The sequence below is a fragment of the Castanea sativa genome, chromosome 7 (genome assembly GCF_040712315.1).
Source record: "Castanea sativa cultivar Marrone di Chiusa Pesio chromosome 7, ASM4071231v1".
NCBI lineage: Eukaryota > Viridiplantae > Streptophyta > Magnoliopsida > Fagales > Fagaceae > Castanea > Castanea sativa.
In genome coordinates this window covers 21,947,757-21,961,904 of record NC_134019.1, presented here as the reverse complement: position 1 = coordinate 21,961,904, position 14,148 = coordinate 21,947,757, and the positions used below count along the sequence as shown (strand labels likewise).

Sequence of the window (14,148 nt, the reverse complement as noted above, 5' to 3'; positions counted from 1 at the left end):
CACCTGATACCACCACCACCACCACCACCAACGACCCATAATCTATCGTGAACACCCAAAAAAAAAAAAAAAAACCAGACCATTAACACCACCCCCTCCGATCATCAACACCACAAAAAAAGAAAAAAAAAAGAAACATAGCAACCCACAGCCACCCAGCACCACCAAAACAACACAACCCACAACCACCGTGACCCACACCTGTGACACCTCGATCCACCGTGATCCATTGAACTTGAAACCAACCCACACCACATGCCTAGCAACCACCATGAACACAAACCTTAACCATAACCCATTGCCACCACCACCACCACTGAAGAGCATGACTGTGAGCAAAACCCACCACACACAAAAAAAAAAAAAAAAGACCCATGATGAGCAAATGTAGACTCACGGCAAGCAAAACCCAAACCCATGGCGGCAAACCCACGGTGAGCAAATCCCAGATTTACGCCGGTAAACTTAGACCCACGACGAGCACACCCTGGTTTCGTTCAACCACCCAATCGCCACTCTAAAACCCATTCCAAAAATCCAACACAATCAACCCAAACCAACACCGATCCATGTTGGAGAAACCAAGCAATGTCGCTGTCGTTAGCCAGGCCAATCTGCCGTGGTGTGGTGGCTCGCCGTGGTGTGGTGGCTATGGGTTTTGGGTCTGAAGACTGAAGAGAGAGGGAAGAGAGCAGAGAAATAACGAGAGAGAGAGTATAGGAATTGTTTAATAAAAAGGGGGAGAGAGAGAATTAAATAATATTATTTACATTTATAATTCAGCTACAGTGCATTCTACATTTAAAATTACACTGTAGCTAAATTTCAAAAAAAATTGCAATTGTTGGCTTTTACAATAACTAATGCAGTGATGTTTTTGGGCTTAAATTGCAAATTGGGTTTATATTTGCAATATGCCCTATGGGCTATGGATGCTCTTAAGAGCATTCATAGTGGGCCTATGAAATGCCAAATGTAAGGTACATAGAATATCCGAATGCACAGAAATGCCAAATGTAAGGTACATAGAATATTATAAGGCCAGTGTTTCCAAACATGTCCATAGAATATTAGAGTGCACAGAATCATTCCATGCGCCCATCACATAGTATGGCCAAAATTATAGAAAACAAAGAGAGAAAATCCTATAGCGGAATGAGGGATTTTTTTCCCCACTCAAATAAAGACTGGTACTCATTAACAAGAATCAAGATACATCAAATGTCTATTGCACACACTCACACACATAGTATACACAGTTTTTTGAACTGAAATCGTGACTTCTTTCTAAGTTTCTAAGCATAGTGAGTGTATAAAATAGACATTTTAACGCTAAACATGATTTTTATGTTTATTAAACCATTTGTTGAGGCCTTCAGTAGTAACATACATTTTCTGCATCAAAGTTGTCCTTAATAAATTCATCAGCCCTTTTTCCACATCATTGAGCAATGGAGTTAATGCCATTGACAAGACAACGATAACTAGAGCAGCTTGTTAAGCTCAAGTGGTAGCACACCAAGCCTGCTTCCAAGAGGAGAAAATTCTAAATAGGAAATATGGAATGCTTAGTCTGAGAAGAGTTGTAAATCAAACTAAATTATGACTCATCTGTTGCAAGAGAAAATACTATGAAGCTGCAGAAACAGGAATAAATGATGGCTAAACTGCAAAATTTTCATATGCATGTGGGATCCACATGTTAGTGAGAGAGTGGTTGCATAAGCTCGGTGCAGAAGATAACTTCTCTAGCTACTCTTAATAGTGATTAGTGAGTTTGAAGAACCAACGCAATTAGGGATGGCAATGAGGAAGGGCGAGCCCAAAAGATGGAATCTTCACTTCTGCTTCACATAATTTTTTCTTACCTCATCCTCATCCCATATGACATGGAAAACTTCCTTACTCCATCCCCTCCCCTTGGGGCTCCACCTTGTAAAATTTTACTTCATGATTTTTTGCCACACAACTATTACAATTTTTTTAATAAAACTTGTTTCATTTATATAAATATAATTAAAAATTGAAATTATAACTAAATTTATCCTATCAAATCAAACAAGTTTTTAGCAATAACTGAATAATATTATTCAAGTATTTAACAAAACGGTATCTCAACAAGAAAAAAAAAAATCTACTTGAGAGAGAGAGAGATTTAAAGTTTGTTGTCCAAAATATTATTCTTTCTCTTTATAAGATAAAATTTAATGAATAATAATTATATATATATAACCAAAGTGAGAGAGAATCAAATTAAATGTAAAATTGAAGTCTAATTTTATGTCATATGTCTTATATAATATCTTAAATTTTTTGCAACTATTTACTTACATTACGAAAATCAAGGAGTCCAATTTAATTTTGATAATTTTTTGTGCTAAATGAGTTATTAAGTAATAAAACTATAGAATCAAAACTAATAAACCTCCTTCTTAAAAAAATTAAACCTTAAAAAAATCACCATCATTTATTAATTTTTCTTTTTATTATTATACAAACTAGTATATAACCCGTGCATATGCACTATACAATTAAAAACAATCATAATTATATACAGATAAGGGTTCAAATTATACTTGGTGTAAGAGTTACACATTTTTTAAGTCATAAATAAGTTTTACTTTCTTTTGGATATACACGAGTTTACTCTTTTTAATTTTTATTTTTTTGGTTTATTGGGTTTTTTATAGGTTATTTATATTAGACTCTTCATTTTTTGCACAATATTAACTCACTTAAAACAAAAATTTTAAAAACTTAGATTGAACACATAGCACAAAATTAGACAACAATTGTAATCCAAATTAGAATCTAATTGGATTTTCTCTCAACTTTGGCTTTAATTACTATATATTAATATATAACTCATGCATATGCACGGTACAATAAAAACAATCATAATTACACATATATATGAGTTCAAGTTATACCTAATGTAAAAGATATGCATTTTGTAAGTCATAGATATATACATGAGTTTAACTCCTTTTTTGTGTGGATTTTTGGTGTTTGGCACACCAAACACCAAAAATCTTCTAACATGAGGTGTTCTAAATGCCTAAACATTTGGCATAAGTGAAAAAATTAATTTTTTATTATTTTTCTCTCTCCTCTCATTAATTTTATCTCATTTTTTCTCTCTCTCAACCGTATATCTCTCTTTTCTCTCAGCCCTTCTCTCTCATCTCTCTCTATCTCAGCCTCTCTCACAATCTCCACAGTGATCTCTCCACCCTCCGCTCACCAGCAGATCACCTCCGTCGCTCGCCAGAGATCGCCTCCTCCACTCGCCAAGTAACTCACATCTCCTCCAACACCAACACCACTCGCCTCTGCCAACGCTGCTTGCTACTTGCCAAGCAACTCGCTTCAGTTTCGCCGATGCGCTCGCTAAGCAACTCGCCTCCACTGAAATCTGCTCGATCTCACTAAGATTTGAATCCCCTTATTTGTTTGGATTGTTTATGGTTGATTTTGGGGATTGGATCTGGTTTGAGAAATTGGATTGTAGATTTGTAGGTTTGGTATTTTGAGGTGGTGGTGATTAATGGTGGTTTTGGCCAGTGGTATTGTGGTTTGCTAGGTTTATGTTTGCTGCATGTGGTTGGGCTGATTTTGGTTTTGTTTTGCATTTAGGTTGTTTTTTTTTAACAATGGTGGGTTGTGGGTTATGGTGGTAGGTTTGTAATAATGGTGGGTTGTGGGTTATGGTGATGGGTTTGTAACAGTGGTTGGCTGTGGTGGAGACGCCTGCGGTGGGGGGTGGCGGTGAGCTGTTGAAATGGTTTATTTATTTTGTATTTTTTTATTTTGTTAGTTTTTTAATGTTATTTTAATATTTGTATATATTATTTTAATGTATAGAATTGAAGAATAGAAGATATGATATATAGTGAATTGTAAAATGGTGTGTTAAAATAATAAAGTAGCCTTTTTTGGTGTGTTAAAATGACATATTTATAGAAGAGCTGATGGTAATGCTCTTAGAACAATAATTTTAAAAACTTAGATAAGGTACGAATTTAGATCCTTTAGATTTTCTAGGGCACAGATTCACTCTTTTATGATTTAAGAGTCTAGATTCTGCCAAGTTAGAATTCTATTAACAATAATATTAATTGTTTTGTTTGCAACATTATTTTATTATTTTAAGAGTATTGTTAATAGAATGTTGACATAATAGAATGTTGACCCTTAAATCATAAAAAAGTGGTTAAGATTTAAGAAAATCTATTTAGTAGAGTATCTTAATAAATCTAGAAGATCTAAATCTGTTAAGACACATGATACAAAATTAAACTACAATTGGAATTCATATTACAATTTTTTTTTTAATTACAATCTATTAGGATTTTTTCCTGACTTTGATTTTTAATTATTTATATATAGACAAAATAGTAATTGAATTAAAAATAAATATATAAACAAAATTAAAATTTGAACTGAAAAAATGAAAGGATAAAGAGAATGTCAGGAAAAGAGAGGGCAAGTATGAGAAATAAAAGTAAAAAAGAGGGGTAATATGGGGAAGAAAAGGAAGAAAAAAAAGTGTTTTCAGTTAGAAAACTCAAGAGAACTAAAGAAACCGAGTTTAATAGGCTGAGAGTAGTGAGAGGCCCTTCCCAAATACTCCTACCAACTAACCGTTAGTTTTTAGGGTTTGGATTTTTGAATTTATAAATAAAACTCCCTCTGTTTTGCTCTGTTTTGTTTTCTCAGTCTCAAGAGTTGGAGAAACTGGGATGGACTTGAACCCAACGCAACCCTTTTCATTCAAACTCAACTAGCCGTTACTCTGACAGAGTGCCACCACCCTCAGCCCCCATAATCATATATATACGATGATCCCCCGTTTTACTTTTTCTTGCTTCTCACTAACACTCATAATTCATTCAACAAACCCTCTCTCCCTCTGTGTCTCTGCTTTCTTTCTCTTTGTCAATCAAATTTCCTTCTTTCTCTCATTCTCTCTCTCTCTCTGGAGATGGAGAAAAAAGAAATTTTGGTGTCTAAAATTTTGCTCAGAATTCCGTTCATCGACTCCCAAGCCAGGTTCAGATCTGAGTATAATTTCAAACCCATTTGGGGTGCCTATAGAAGAAGATCAAACTTTGCATCTAATTCTAAAACCCAATCTCAATCCCATTCTGATCCCTACATTCCAATTTTGAATCTCAAGAGGAAGAGGGATTATGGGTTTCTGCCAGATCTTCTTGCTAACGCCAAACCCCATTTGGATGTGGGTTCTGATCTTAATGAAAATCCAAAGCCCCACAAGATCAAACGGCTGAAAATAATCCCACCCCAAAAGCATCCTCACTCCTGCTCTGCCACACTCATAATTCATGATATGGAGGGTCATACTAATACTGTTGCTCCCATTTGGTCCTCTTTTGACGCCTTGGTTGAGGTTGCATCTGTAGAAATAGAGAAATTTGACAAGTTTGCAAGATTGATACAAGAGAAGGCTCTCAAGAAGCCAATCTTTACCCAGGTCAAGAGCGTTGCTGTTCAAAAGAGACCAAGATCTGGGTATAATTTCAAACCCATTTGGGGTGCCTATAAAAGAAGATCAAACTTCGCATCTAATTCTAAAACCCAATCTCAATCCCATTCTGATCCCTACATTCCAATTTTGAATCTCAAGAGGAAGAGGGATTATGGGTTTCTGCCAGATCTTCTTGCTAACGCTAAACCCCATTTGGACGTGGGTTCTGATCTTAAATTCTTAACGAAAATCCAAAGCCCCACAAGATCGAACGGCTGAAAATAATCCCACCCAAAAAGCCTCCTCACTCCTGCTCTGCCACACTCATAATTCATGATATGGAGATTCATGATATGGAGGGTCATACTAATACTGTTGCTCCCATTTGGTCACGCCTTGGTTGAGGTTTGCATCTGTAGAAATCGAGAAATTTGACAAGTTTGCAAGATTGATACAAGAGAAGGCCCTCAAGAAGCCAATCTTTACCCAGGTCAAGAGCGTTGCTGTTCAAAAGAGACCAAGATTTGGAGATGTGGATGATCAAGATTGGAGTTTGGAATTGGAAACCAAGAAACAGAGGGCAATGGTTGGGCAAGAAAAGGTCACGGGCTCTGCTTTTTCGGTTCAAGATTGGGGTTTGGGTTTGTAAGCCAAGAAAAAGAAGCAGTGCTCGATGCTAATCAAGAAAGCGATTGTGGGTCCAAACCCGCCACCCGTCCTACCTCTAGAGTTCAAGGATTGTGAAGATGCCTCTTATTCTTCTGCAATTCTGCTTCAAACAAAGGACATCTATATTTTGTGTTCAAATTTTATAGTCTACTACTCTACTTTCTCGTAGATTTCAATTATGTATATTAGTGCATGTACATCGTCAACTTCCAATTGATAAACTCTACATATATATAGATTAGTTCTCTTTGTTTGTATTTATATCAACATATTATTTCTTTCAATTAAGCAATAAAGTAAATGTATATATTAATTATTAATAATTGTGTATTAATTATCTAAGATAAAGAGAAAGGCATTAAAGGGATGCCCGTGAAAAGACAAAGAAATGGTGAAGTTATGACATAGAGAGTTGTTTCATGAGCATTGTATGATTAACATAAAAATGAAACAAAGAAACACATATTTATGAGCTGAGAATGCAACGTAAGACATTGATTGAGCAGTCAAGAAACAACTTTTTCATGAATGAGCAGGTCAAAATGAGATTTTTGAGAGAGAGTTCAACTTTGATGAGGAAGCTCTTTGAACATCAGAAATAGGATTCTCTCCATAATTCTTCTCCAAACCAAAGTAGCTTCTGTTTTTTTTTTTTTTTTTTTTTGCAAGCATCTTTGCAGAACATGTTACAAAGTGACATTGTCAGGTTTACCATCAACTGTCCTCTAGTGTTTTCTTAGGATAACCTTGTTGAGATGTGCACCAGCCTTCAATTGGTGAACTACAGAAGCTGTCTAATGCTTTTCTGCTAGTCACGTTCATTGATTGTTGCTTTTGATAGCAGTTGAGCTGATTGAGTCTAAAACATAGCAAGCAATTGTGTAGGATTTTAAAACAGAGATACTAGTAGGTGGAGGCTCTTAAGAAAATTGTTCATATGTTTTTTAGTAACCTAACATACCATAATCTGAGAAAGAATTTTACGAAGTTGAGGCTTTTCAGTTGAAAGATAGGTTAGCTCTTCATCATTAAACGAAACAGAATAGTTGTCGTGGGGGTATTTAAGCTTCTCAACTTTCAGTGTCAGCCCTATCAAAACTAGAATTTTTTCTTGAAACAGTTTAAATGGAGTTTTTTTTTTCCCTTTAGAGGAAAAGATCGTTTGGTTAATGCTTGTCTGCATAATCCAGGCCACGATTTGGACATTTTTTTGGTTGTATTCTCCTAGGACAATGCCTAACAGCATACATGGTGTATAATCAATAATGCCTTGCTATTAGACACCAGAATGGAAACCGCAAGCGAGAAATAATTTACTATAGACAATTACAAGTGATAATTTATAAAATCTTGTATCCAAAATAAAGTGAATTTTATCCTTGCATTCCAGTGCCAGTCCAATAGAGTTCAACATGCAAAGCTTGGTTTAGCCATAGATTTAGTATCTCACATACAATACTAAATCTGCTGGAATGTTTCGTCGTTTTAAATTTAAATAGCACAGATCGATGATTCGGATTCATCAATAACAAGTTTGTCTCCAAGAGAAATATCCAAGTGTGACTATGATAAACTGTGTATACTTTATACAAGAGATTTATAGATAAATTTTAGATTACAGACAAGCAATACATACTATAATAAAAAATGATAGATAAAAAATTAAACCATTCAAAATGTCTGACATGTCATGCCTTCACTATCACCCCGTGAAAAAATAAGGCCTCATGAAAAAATGACAGATCAAAAGGCAATTTGAAGTAAGAGCTCAGATTTTACTTTCTTGTTACAATTCGATATCTGGATCTTGTCACTTCCTGCCACAAATAAAAGGAGTAGGCTTTTACCCATCAGAGAGCCCTAACATCATTCAAATCTCTGTTCACATTGCCTCCAGCTTCTCATTTAGACCTTGATACTCACTTCTTAGATCTTGGTCAACTGTCGTGCGTGGAAATGTTGGCAGTTTCAATTTTTAAATTGATGCATTCTTTTCAATGTTCATCCCATCTACAAGCTATAATGGATCAGTTCAGACAAGATATCAACCCATGTGTCAGGGACACCAGGTAAGCACCAGTGCATGCAGTCCTGACCCCATATTGCCACGGCATCCTTCTTTCCCAACCAAATTGCCGGGTGTGCATCTGCTCTGAACTCACTCAAATGTGTCAGGTCAAGCCGTTGAATCTCCGTGCCTCGCAAAACTTCTTCAATCAGATGATTCAGATACCTTGCTTCTTTGTTCACACCATTGTTGCTGGGATCAAACCACAAGTCAAGCTGCCCAGGTATCAGTATCTAATCTGCTCAGAAAAGGAAAGGGGGAGTGGGGAAAAGAAAAACCATATGTGTACATATATACACACACACACACACTTTTTTCCCCATTTTAACAAAATTTAACTTTAAAAAGTACATCTTGATTTTTTTTTTTTCAAGCCAAGGCAAGAAATTGAAATCTTCGTCTAGAACCCCAATATAAGTTAATGAAAACTTGAAAGACATACAAGGTATTGAATATGATTTTTATATGAAACCATGATAATATTGTTATCGTTAGATAAAATCTTGGTAAGAAGGCACAAAAGTGTGAAGAACCATCATCAATTCATACCTGGGATTCCCTCAGTGGCTCATTGAACAAGCAGCTACCATTTTGATTCCACTCACCACCATAAAAATGCCTAGGTGATTGCAAACGCCAGAACTTGAGTGTCTTGCTTGGAACTTTTTTTTGTATATAAGAGACCATATTCTCAAGAACAAGTTTAAGTCCGTCCAACATCTCGAGGGGAGGAGATATCGGTTGCCCAGCATGATAAAATACAAGAGGTCTCTCTTTAGGGAATTTATCATAGCCCCACCTATTCAAGACCAAATCAAAAGGTATATTCAGAAAGCTACCAATTTATAAGAGGCCACACTGCCACAGCTGCAGATCATTTCATAAGGGTGCCAATTAAAGGCTTAAGTGTCTTGAATTAAAAAGAAATGTAAGCACTGGAGCTTACAATACCAACTTGAGAAATTTCTGAAATTTCTAGCCACTTTTTATTTCTTTTTCCCCTCATTAAAATTAAACTATTTTACTCCCATTCTAGTGGCAATGCTACTCTGTCATCTGCCTTCCAGCTTTATTCTTTTTCTTTCTTTCTTTTCAAGTTATCCCCAATTCCCCATACCAGGACCAGATCATTTCATTTTGATTCATATACTTATTTCTACCAGTTACATTTGACAAACCAAGATCTTCCTTTTACAGACTTTAATCATCTTATGTCATTTCTAGCGTAGACTCCTCAAGTAAATGTTAGAAGAATTAAATTATTAAAGATGGAGAAAAAAAATACTTATTCCTGATGATATATGAATTAAATTATTTCAAACTTGATGTCATGCCTTCATTTTGGTTGCTATATGATATAAATGGTTTTGGCTACACCAACATTAAATGTCAAGCTTTGAGCTTACTACCAAGTTAGACTACACCTGCTTAACAAGGATACAACAATGCATATCGAGGCTTAAAAGGGTCCAAGAAGTTTGACTCAGAATATATCAAAAACATATACATGAAAAGAATAATCAGTAAGGACAACAATACTGGTGCACAATGCCGCTAAACAAGACAAAATTAGGAATTTCATTACTTGCTCATGTACTATGACAAAACATGATACTGTAAAGGTTTTCATTTTTTTTATTTTGGCTAGGTAATAAAGTAGATTCCAGTTGTGACCTTGCCAAGAATATAGGTACTAGAGACCAAAAGACCCTCTTCATCGTAAATGAAACATTCTATTTAATATCAATGCACATGATATGTCAAATCAATTAAAATACAGATATAAAACAAAATAGTCCAGTGAACTACATCTTCTATGAATTAACAAAAATAAAAGGACATTACCAATGGCCAGTATTGAAAACAAGGACATCATAGAAGTCAGTGATGTTGGCCCAATCATCTGCAGGAATATCCACGTCAACTCGATGTATTCCTTTCAGTCCACCTTGGTCGCCAACTGTTGACTGTTTTGGTTGCCACCTTTGTTTAATCAGTTATGAGCATGTAAGGTTTCCATTTTTCAAAAATTATAAAAAGATTTAATGCATCTTTATCTAAGATTTTAAACAAGGACACAATGGGAACCCCCTAAAAAGGTTTTTTTTTTTTCTTTCCTCTCCCGCTTTCTATATGACTGACTGCATGCTTTTGGAATTTGCATTGTGATTCCTTACTGGACTGCATTGCTCTTATGAATTTTTTAAGTGTAACTTGATGAGAGGATGTTTTATAATCACCTGTGTATTAATTCTTTTTTTTAATACAATTTTTCACGTATTAGAACAAAGTCCCATATTTATATTGTAATCGTCTCAACAATTTTAATTAAATCATAGACAACCAAGAAAAAAAAAGTGGGGGGGGGGGGGGAACTAAGCAACAAACTCGTCTAATCCACACTCAATACAGCACCTAACCACACATGCAAGCAATGAAGCTAGAAGTTGGATAAAAAAATGAAGCTCAAATTTGAATAAATTTTACTTCAAGCATTATCTTTATAATTATAAGAAGGGAGAAAAAGTAATAACAAGCAAAATAGAGATCAATAAAGATCAGTGCTGTATCTCAATTGCACCTTCTTGTCCCAAGATGATGGGATCAAGGGCAAGGGTGTAGCCTTGATTTCATACATGTCACCATTAGATTATAAGCTATTGAGAATAAAAAGAAAAGATCAACCAAGATGCAATTGTAACTTTGATTTCATCAATATCACCAAGATATTACATGTTAAAATCTTTACTAGGAAGTTAGGAACATACATCTAACTTATCATGGATTTCTTGTTACAGCCAGCACTTAATTTAGAAAGTCCAAAAAAAATATACCGCATTACTATCATATAATATAATATAATATGTAGAAAGTTCTTTTTCAGTACACATCATCAATTACACAGCAGGCCATTTGGAAACTAATGGAAAACAGGAAAGCACATTATTTAACATTGTTATCTAGAGAATTCTAACATACCGATCCATTTTTAAAACCATAGTCATCAACAAAAACAGTAAACTATGATTCATGAAATCCTAATATAAGTGACATTGGCAAATTGAATCTTTTTTTAATCATTATAAAAGCCCACATATATGCTATATCTCATCATGTCCTCTAGTATTAATCTCACTACAATATCAATAGCAATAGCACAACAATATGATTCAGCTATTTTAGTGATCCATTAGCGATCACAATAAACCAAAAATGAAAGCACTGCACAATGCAAGCTCAAAAGCGCTCCAAAAAATAAATCTTCTTCTTTATTAGTACTATTTAACATTGTTATCCAGAGAATTTTAACATACCTATCCATTTTTAAAACCCAAGTCATCAACAAAAACAGTGACCTATGCATTCATGAAATCCTAATACATGTGACACTGGAATGAACCATTTTTAATCATTATAAAACCCCGCATTTATACAATCCATGTCAATCAGAGTGATGTTTGCTACATCTATAAACGTGTCCATGAGCATTAGTTTCACAACAATATCAACATCACTAGCACAACAATGTATTTCTCCTATTATAGTGATCCATTATAGCCATCAAATTAATGCAAATTCACTTCATTAAATAAATCGATAAACAAAACAAACAAACTCTCTAAAAGCACTCCAAAGGAAAAATCTTTTTTACTCATTATAAAAAAGTGCATATATATGCTCACTATAATATCAATCCCAATACAACAATATGTTTCAACTATTAGTGATCCATTATAGCCATCACATTAAACGAAAATTTGAATGCACTGAACAATGCACTAATAATAGCAATACAACAATATGTTTTAACTACTAGTGATCCATTATAGCTATCACATTAATCCAAATTTGAAAGCACTGAACAATGCAAGGCTCAAAAGCACTCCAAAAATGAAATCTTACTTGTGTTTGGCGAGCAAAACAGCACGGTGATAGGCCACAGTGACATTAAACTTGGGAAAATAAGCACCTTTCCAAGCACCTTTCCGCTTCCACTTCTTGGCCCCCATGTCAGCCACTCTAAGCACACACAAGAAAGACACCAAAAAGTTCTCATTCAGTGAGTCCCCAACAAACCCAATATTCCTGTTCCTCATCAGACCCAGGAACTGGGTCGGGTCAACCCGGGGCAAAGTGCATGATTCGGGTACCCATTTCCAAGAATTGATGAGACCCATGTTTTGTCTTTGGCTCTTGAGACAGTTCCATGCGTTTCTGTGAAAAGGGCATGTGTGGTTGTAGAGAGGTTGACGGGTCGGGTCGAGGACCCATTTGCCTTTGAAGAGGTTACAAGGTGGTGAGGGTGACGAGGGTCGGGTGTGAGAGAGGAGATTGAAGTAGAGGGTGAGGAGGAGGAGAGTGAGGAAGATGAGACATGGGAAGAGGTGGGAGATGAGCTTAGGAGGCATCGTTGATCAGTCTATGGCCCCAAAGAAACAGAGTCTGTGAATTGAAATGATGACTGGGCTTGGTTGGATCTGGATTCTGGACTATAATGTGCATAAAATGTTATAAGGACGGTTTGTGCATTATGTTATATATAGTTATGGTTTTGTTGTTAAAAAGATAAATTATAAATTAGATTTTCATCCTATTATTTTAAAATTTATAAATAAATAAAAAAAACTCATCCCTGAAATTTTACAAGTCTTTTGGCTGAATATTGCAGAAAACGAAGTTTATTATTGTTATAGGTATTGTTTAAAGTTATTTATGAAATTGAGGAAAGAGACTAAATTTCGGCAACGACGTTACCAAAGTTGTCAAAATCGGGATTCTATGTAAGATTGTGGGAGGCAGGTGGGATCGTCGATCATAGGATCGGATCATAAATCGTAAGATCCTACATTATTTGAGAAAAACAAAAAATATACATTGGTATGTTAAATAATCACATAAATTATACATTCATTGATATAATTATCATACATCACTACATCTATTTGTAAGCATCATTTAAAGAGGCCAAAAACCTCAAAATGTGACACTCTATTGGGATTTTTTTATTTTGGTCCAACTGACACTCTTTCTTCATTAGAGTGGAAAAATTTGGTCTACTAAGATTTTATTTTTCATTTAAGTCCAATTGAGCCTTCTGTCAAGTTAAAGAATATTATAAGAAACTAAGATCGTTTGGGATGGTCAGAATCATACGATCCTACCGATCCTGAACGATTGCAAAGATCCTTGAAAGATCCAGATCGTTTTAGGCAGGTGGGATCATAAAATCATAGGATCGTAGGATCCAGATCAGGATTTTGACAACCATGGGCGTTGCCGAAATTGCAAGAAAAAGTACGAGAGAGTGGAAAGATAAGTGATGTGAGTTGGGAGAGAGAAAAATTGAATTTCAGCAACTTGGTTACCGAAATTCTTGTCGTGCCCAAGTTCTGCTCGTGAAGTGCCCCATGCATGCTAGGGGGAGTGCCTGAATGGTTTACCAATTGTGGTAACCAAGTTGTCGAAATTGCAGGGGAGTGAGGAGAGAGAAAATATGAATTGTGGCAACCAAGTTGCCGAAAATGGGAGGAAAAAAAAAAATTGTGGTAACCAAGTTGCCGAAAATGGAGGGAAAAAAAAAACCAATTGTGGCAACCAAGTTGCCGAAAATGGGAGGAAAAAAAAAATAATTGTGGCAACCAAGTTGCCGAAAATGGAGGGAAAAAAAAGAGGAGAAAACCAATTGTGGAAACCAAGTTGCTAAAAATGGGAGGGGAAAAAAACAAAGAATTGTGGCAACCAAGTTGCCGAAAATGGAGAAAAAAAAAGTGAATTTTGAAGATTATCAGTAATCTAGGCAATGAAGTTGCTGAAAATGGAAGGAAAAAAAATTATTCCAATTGATACGTGGGAAAAAAATAATTATGGCAATGGAGTTGCCAAAAATTAGAGGAGAGAAAGAGAGATAATTGTCTGCATAAAA

General features: G+C 35.3%; 1 protein-coding gene across 2 annotated transcripts; it reads right to left on the bottom strand.

The window, feature by feature from the left end:
• Window positions 1-7,721: 7,721 nt before the first annotated feature.
• LOC142642272 (protein trichome birefringence-like 12) lies at window positions 7,722-12,730 on the bottom strand. Of its 2 annotated transcripts, none has more exons than XM_075816611.1 (4): window positions 12,129-12,730; window positions 10,071-10,208; window positions 8,775-9,024; window positions 7,722-8,440 (listed from the first exon to the last, which is right to left on the bottom strand). In XM_075816611.1, exons 1-4 carry the CDS (start codon window positions 12,632-12,634, stop codon window positions 8,168-8,170), a joined length of 1,167 nt encoding a protein of 388 aa, XP_075672726.1. In that variant the 5' UTR covers window positions 12,635-12,730; the 3' UTR covers window positions 7,722-8,167. The 2 variants fall into 2 exon arrangements, with proteins under 2 accessions (XP_075672726.1, XP_075672727.1); XM_075816612.1 differs by having other exon boundaries at window positions 8,225-8,417.
• Window positions 12,731-14,148: the final 1,418 nt, after the last annotated feature.

What these genes read in the sequence shown, in the direction of transcription:
- LOC142642272 (XM_075816611.1), bottom strand. Translation starts at nt 12,634, where the DNA reads ATGCCTCCTAAGCTCATCTCCCACCTCTTCCCATGTCTCATCTTCCTC. An exon ending in GTTTTGCTCGCCAAACACAA is followed by an intron (nt 10,209 to 12,128) that starts GTAAGATTTCAT and finishes GATTAAACAAAG; the next exon opens with GTGGCAACCAAAACAGTCAA. An exon ending in AGCCACTGAGGGAATCCCAG is followed by an intron (nt 8,441 to 8,774) that starts GTATGAATTGAT and finishes ATACCTGGGCAG; the next exon opens with CTTGACTTGTGGTTTGATCC.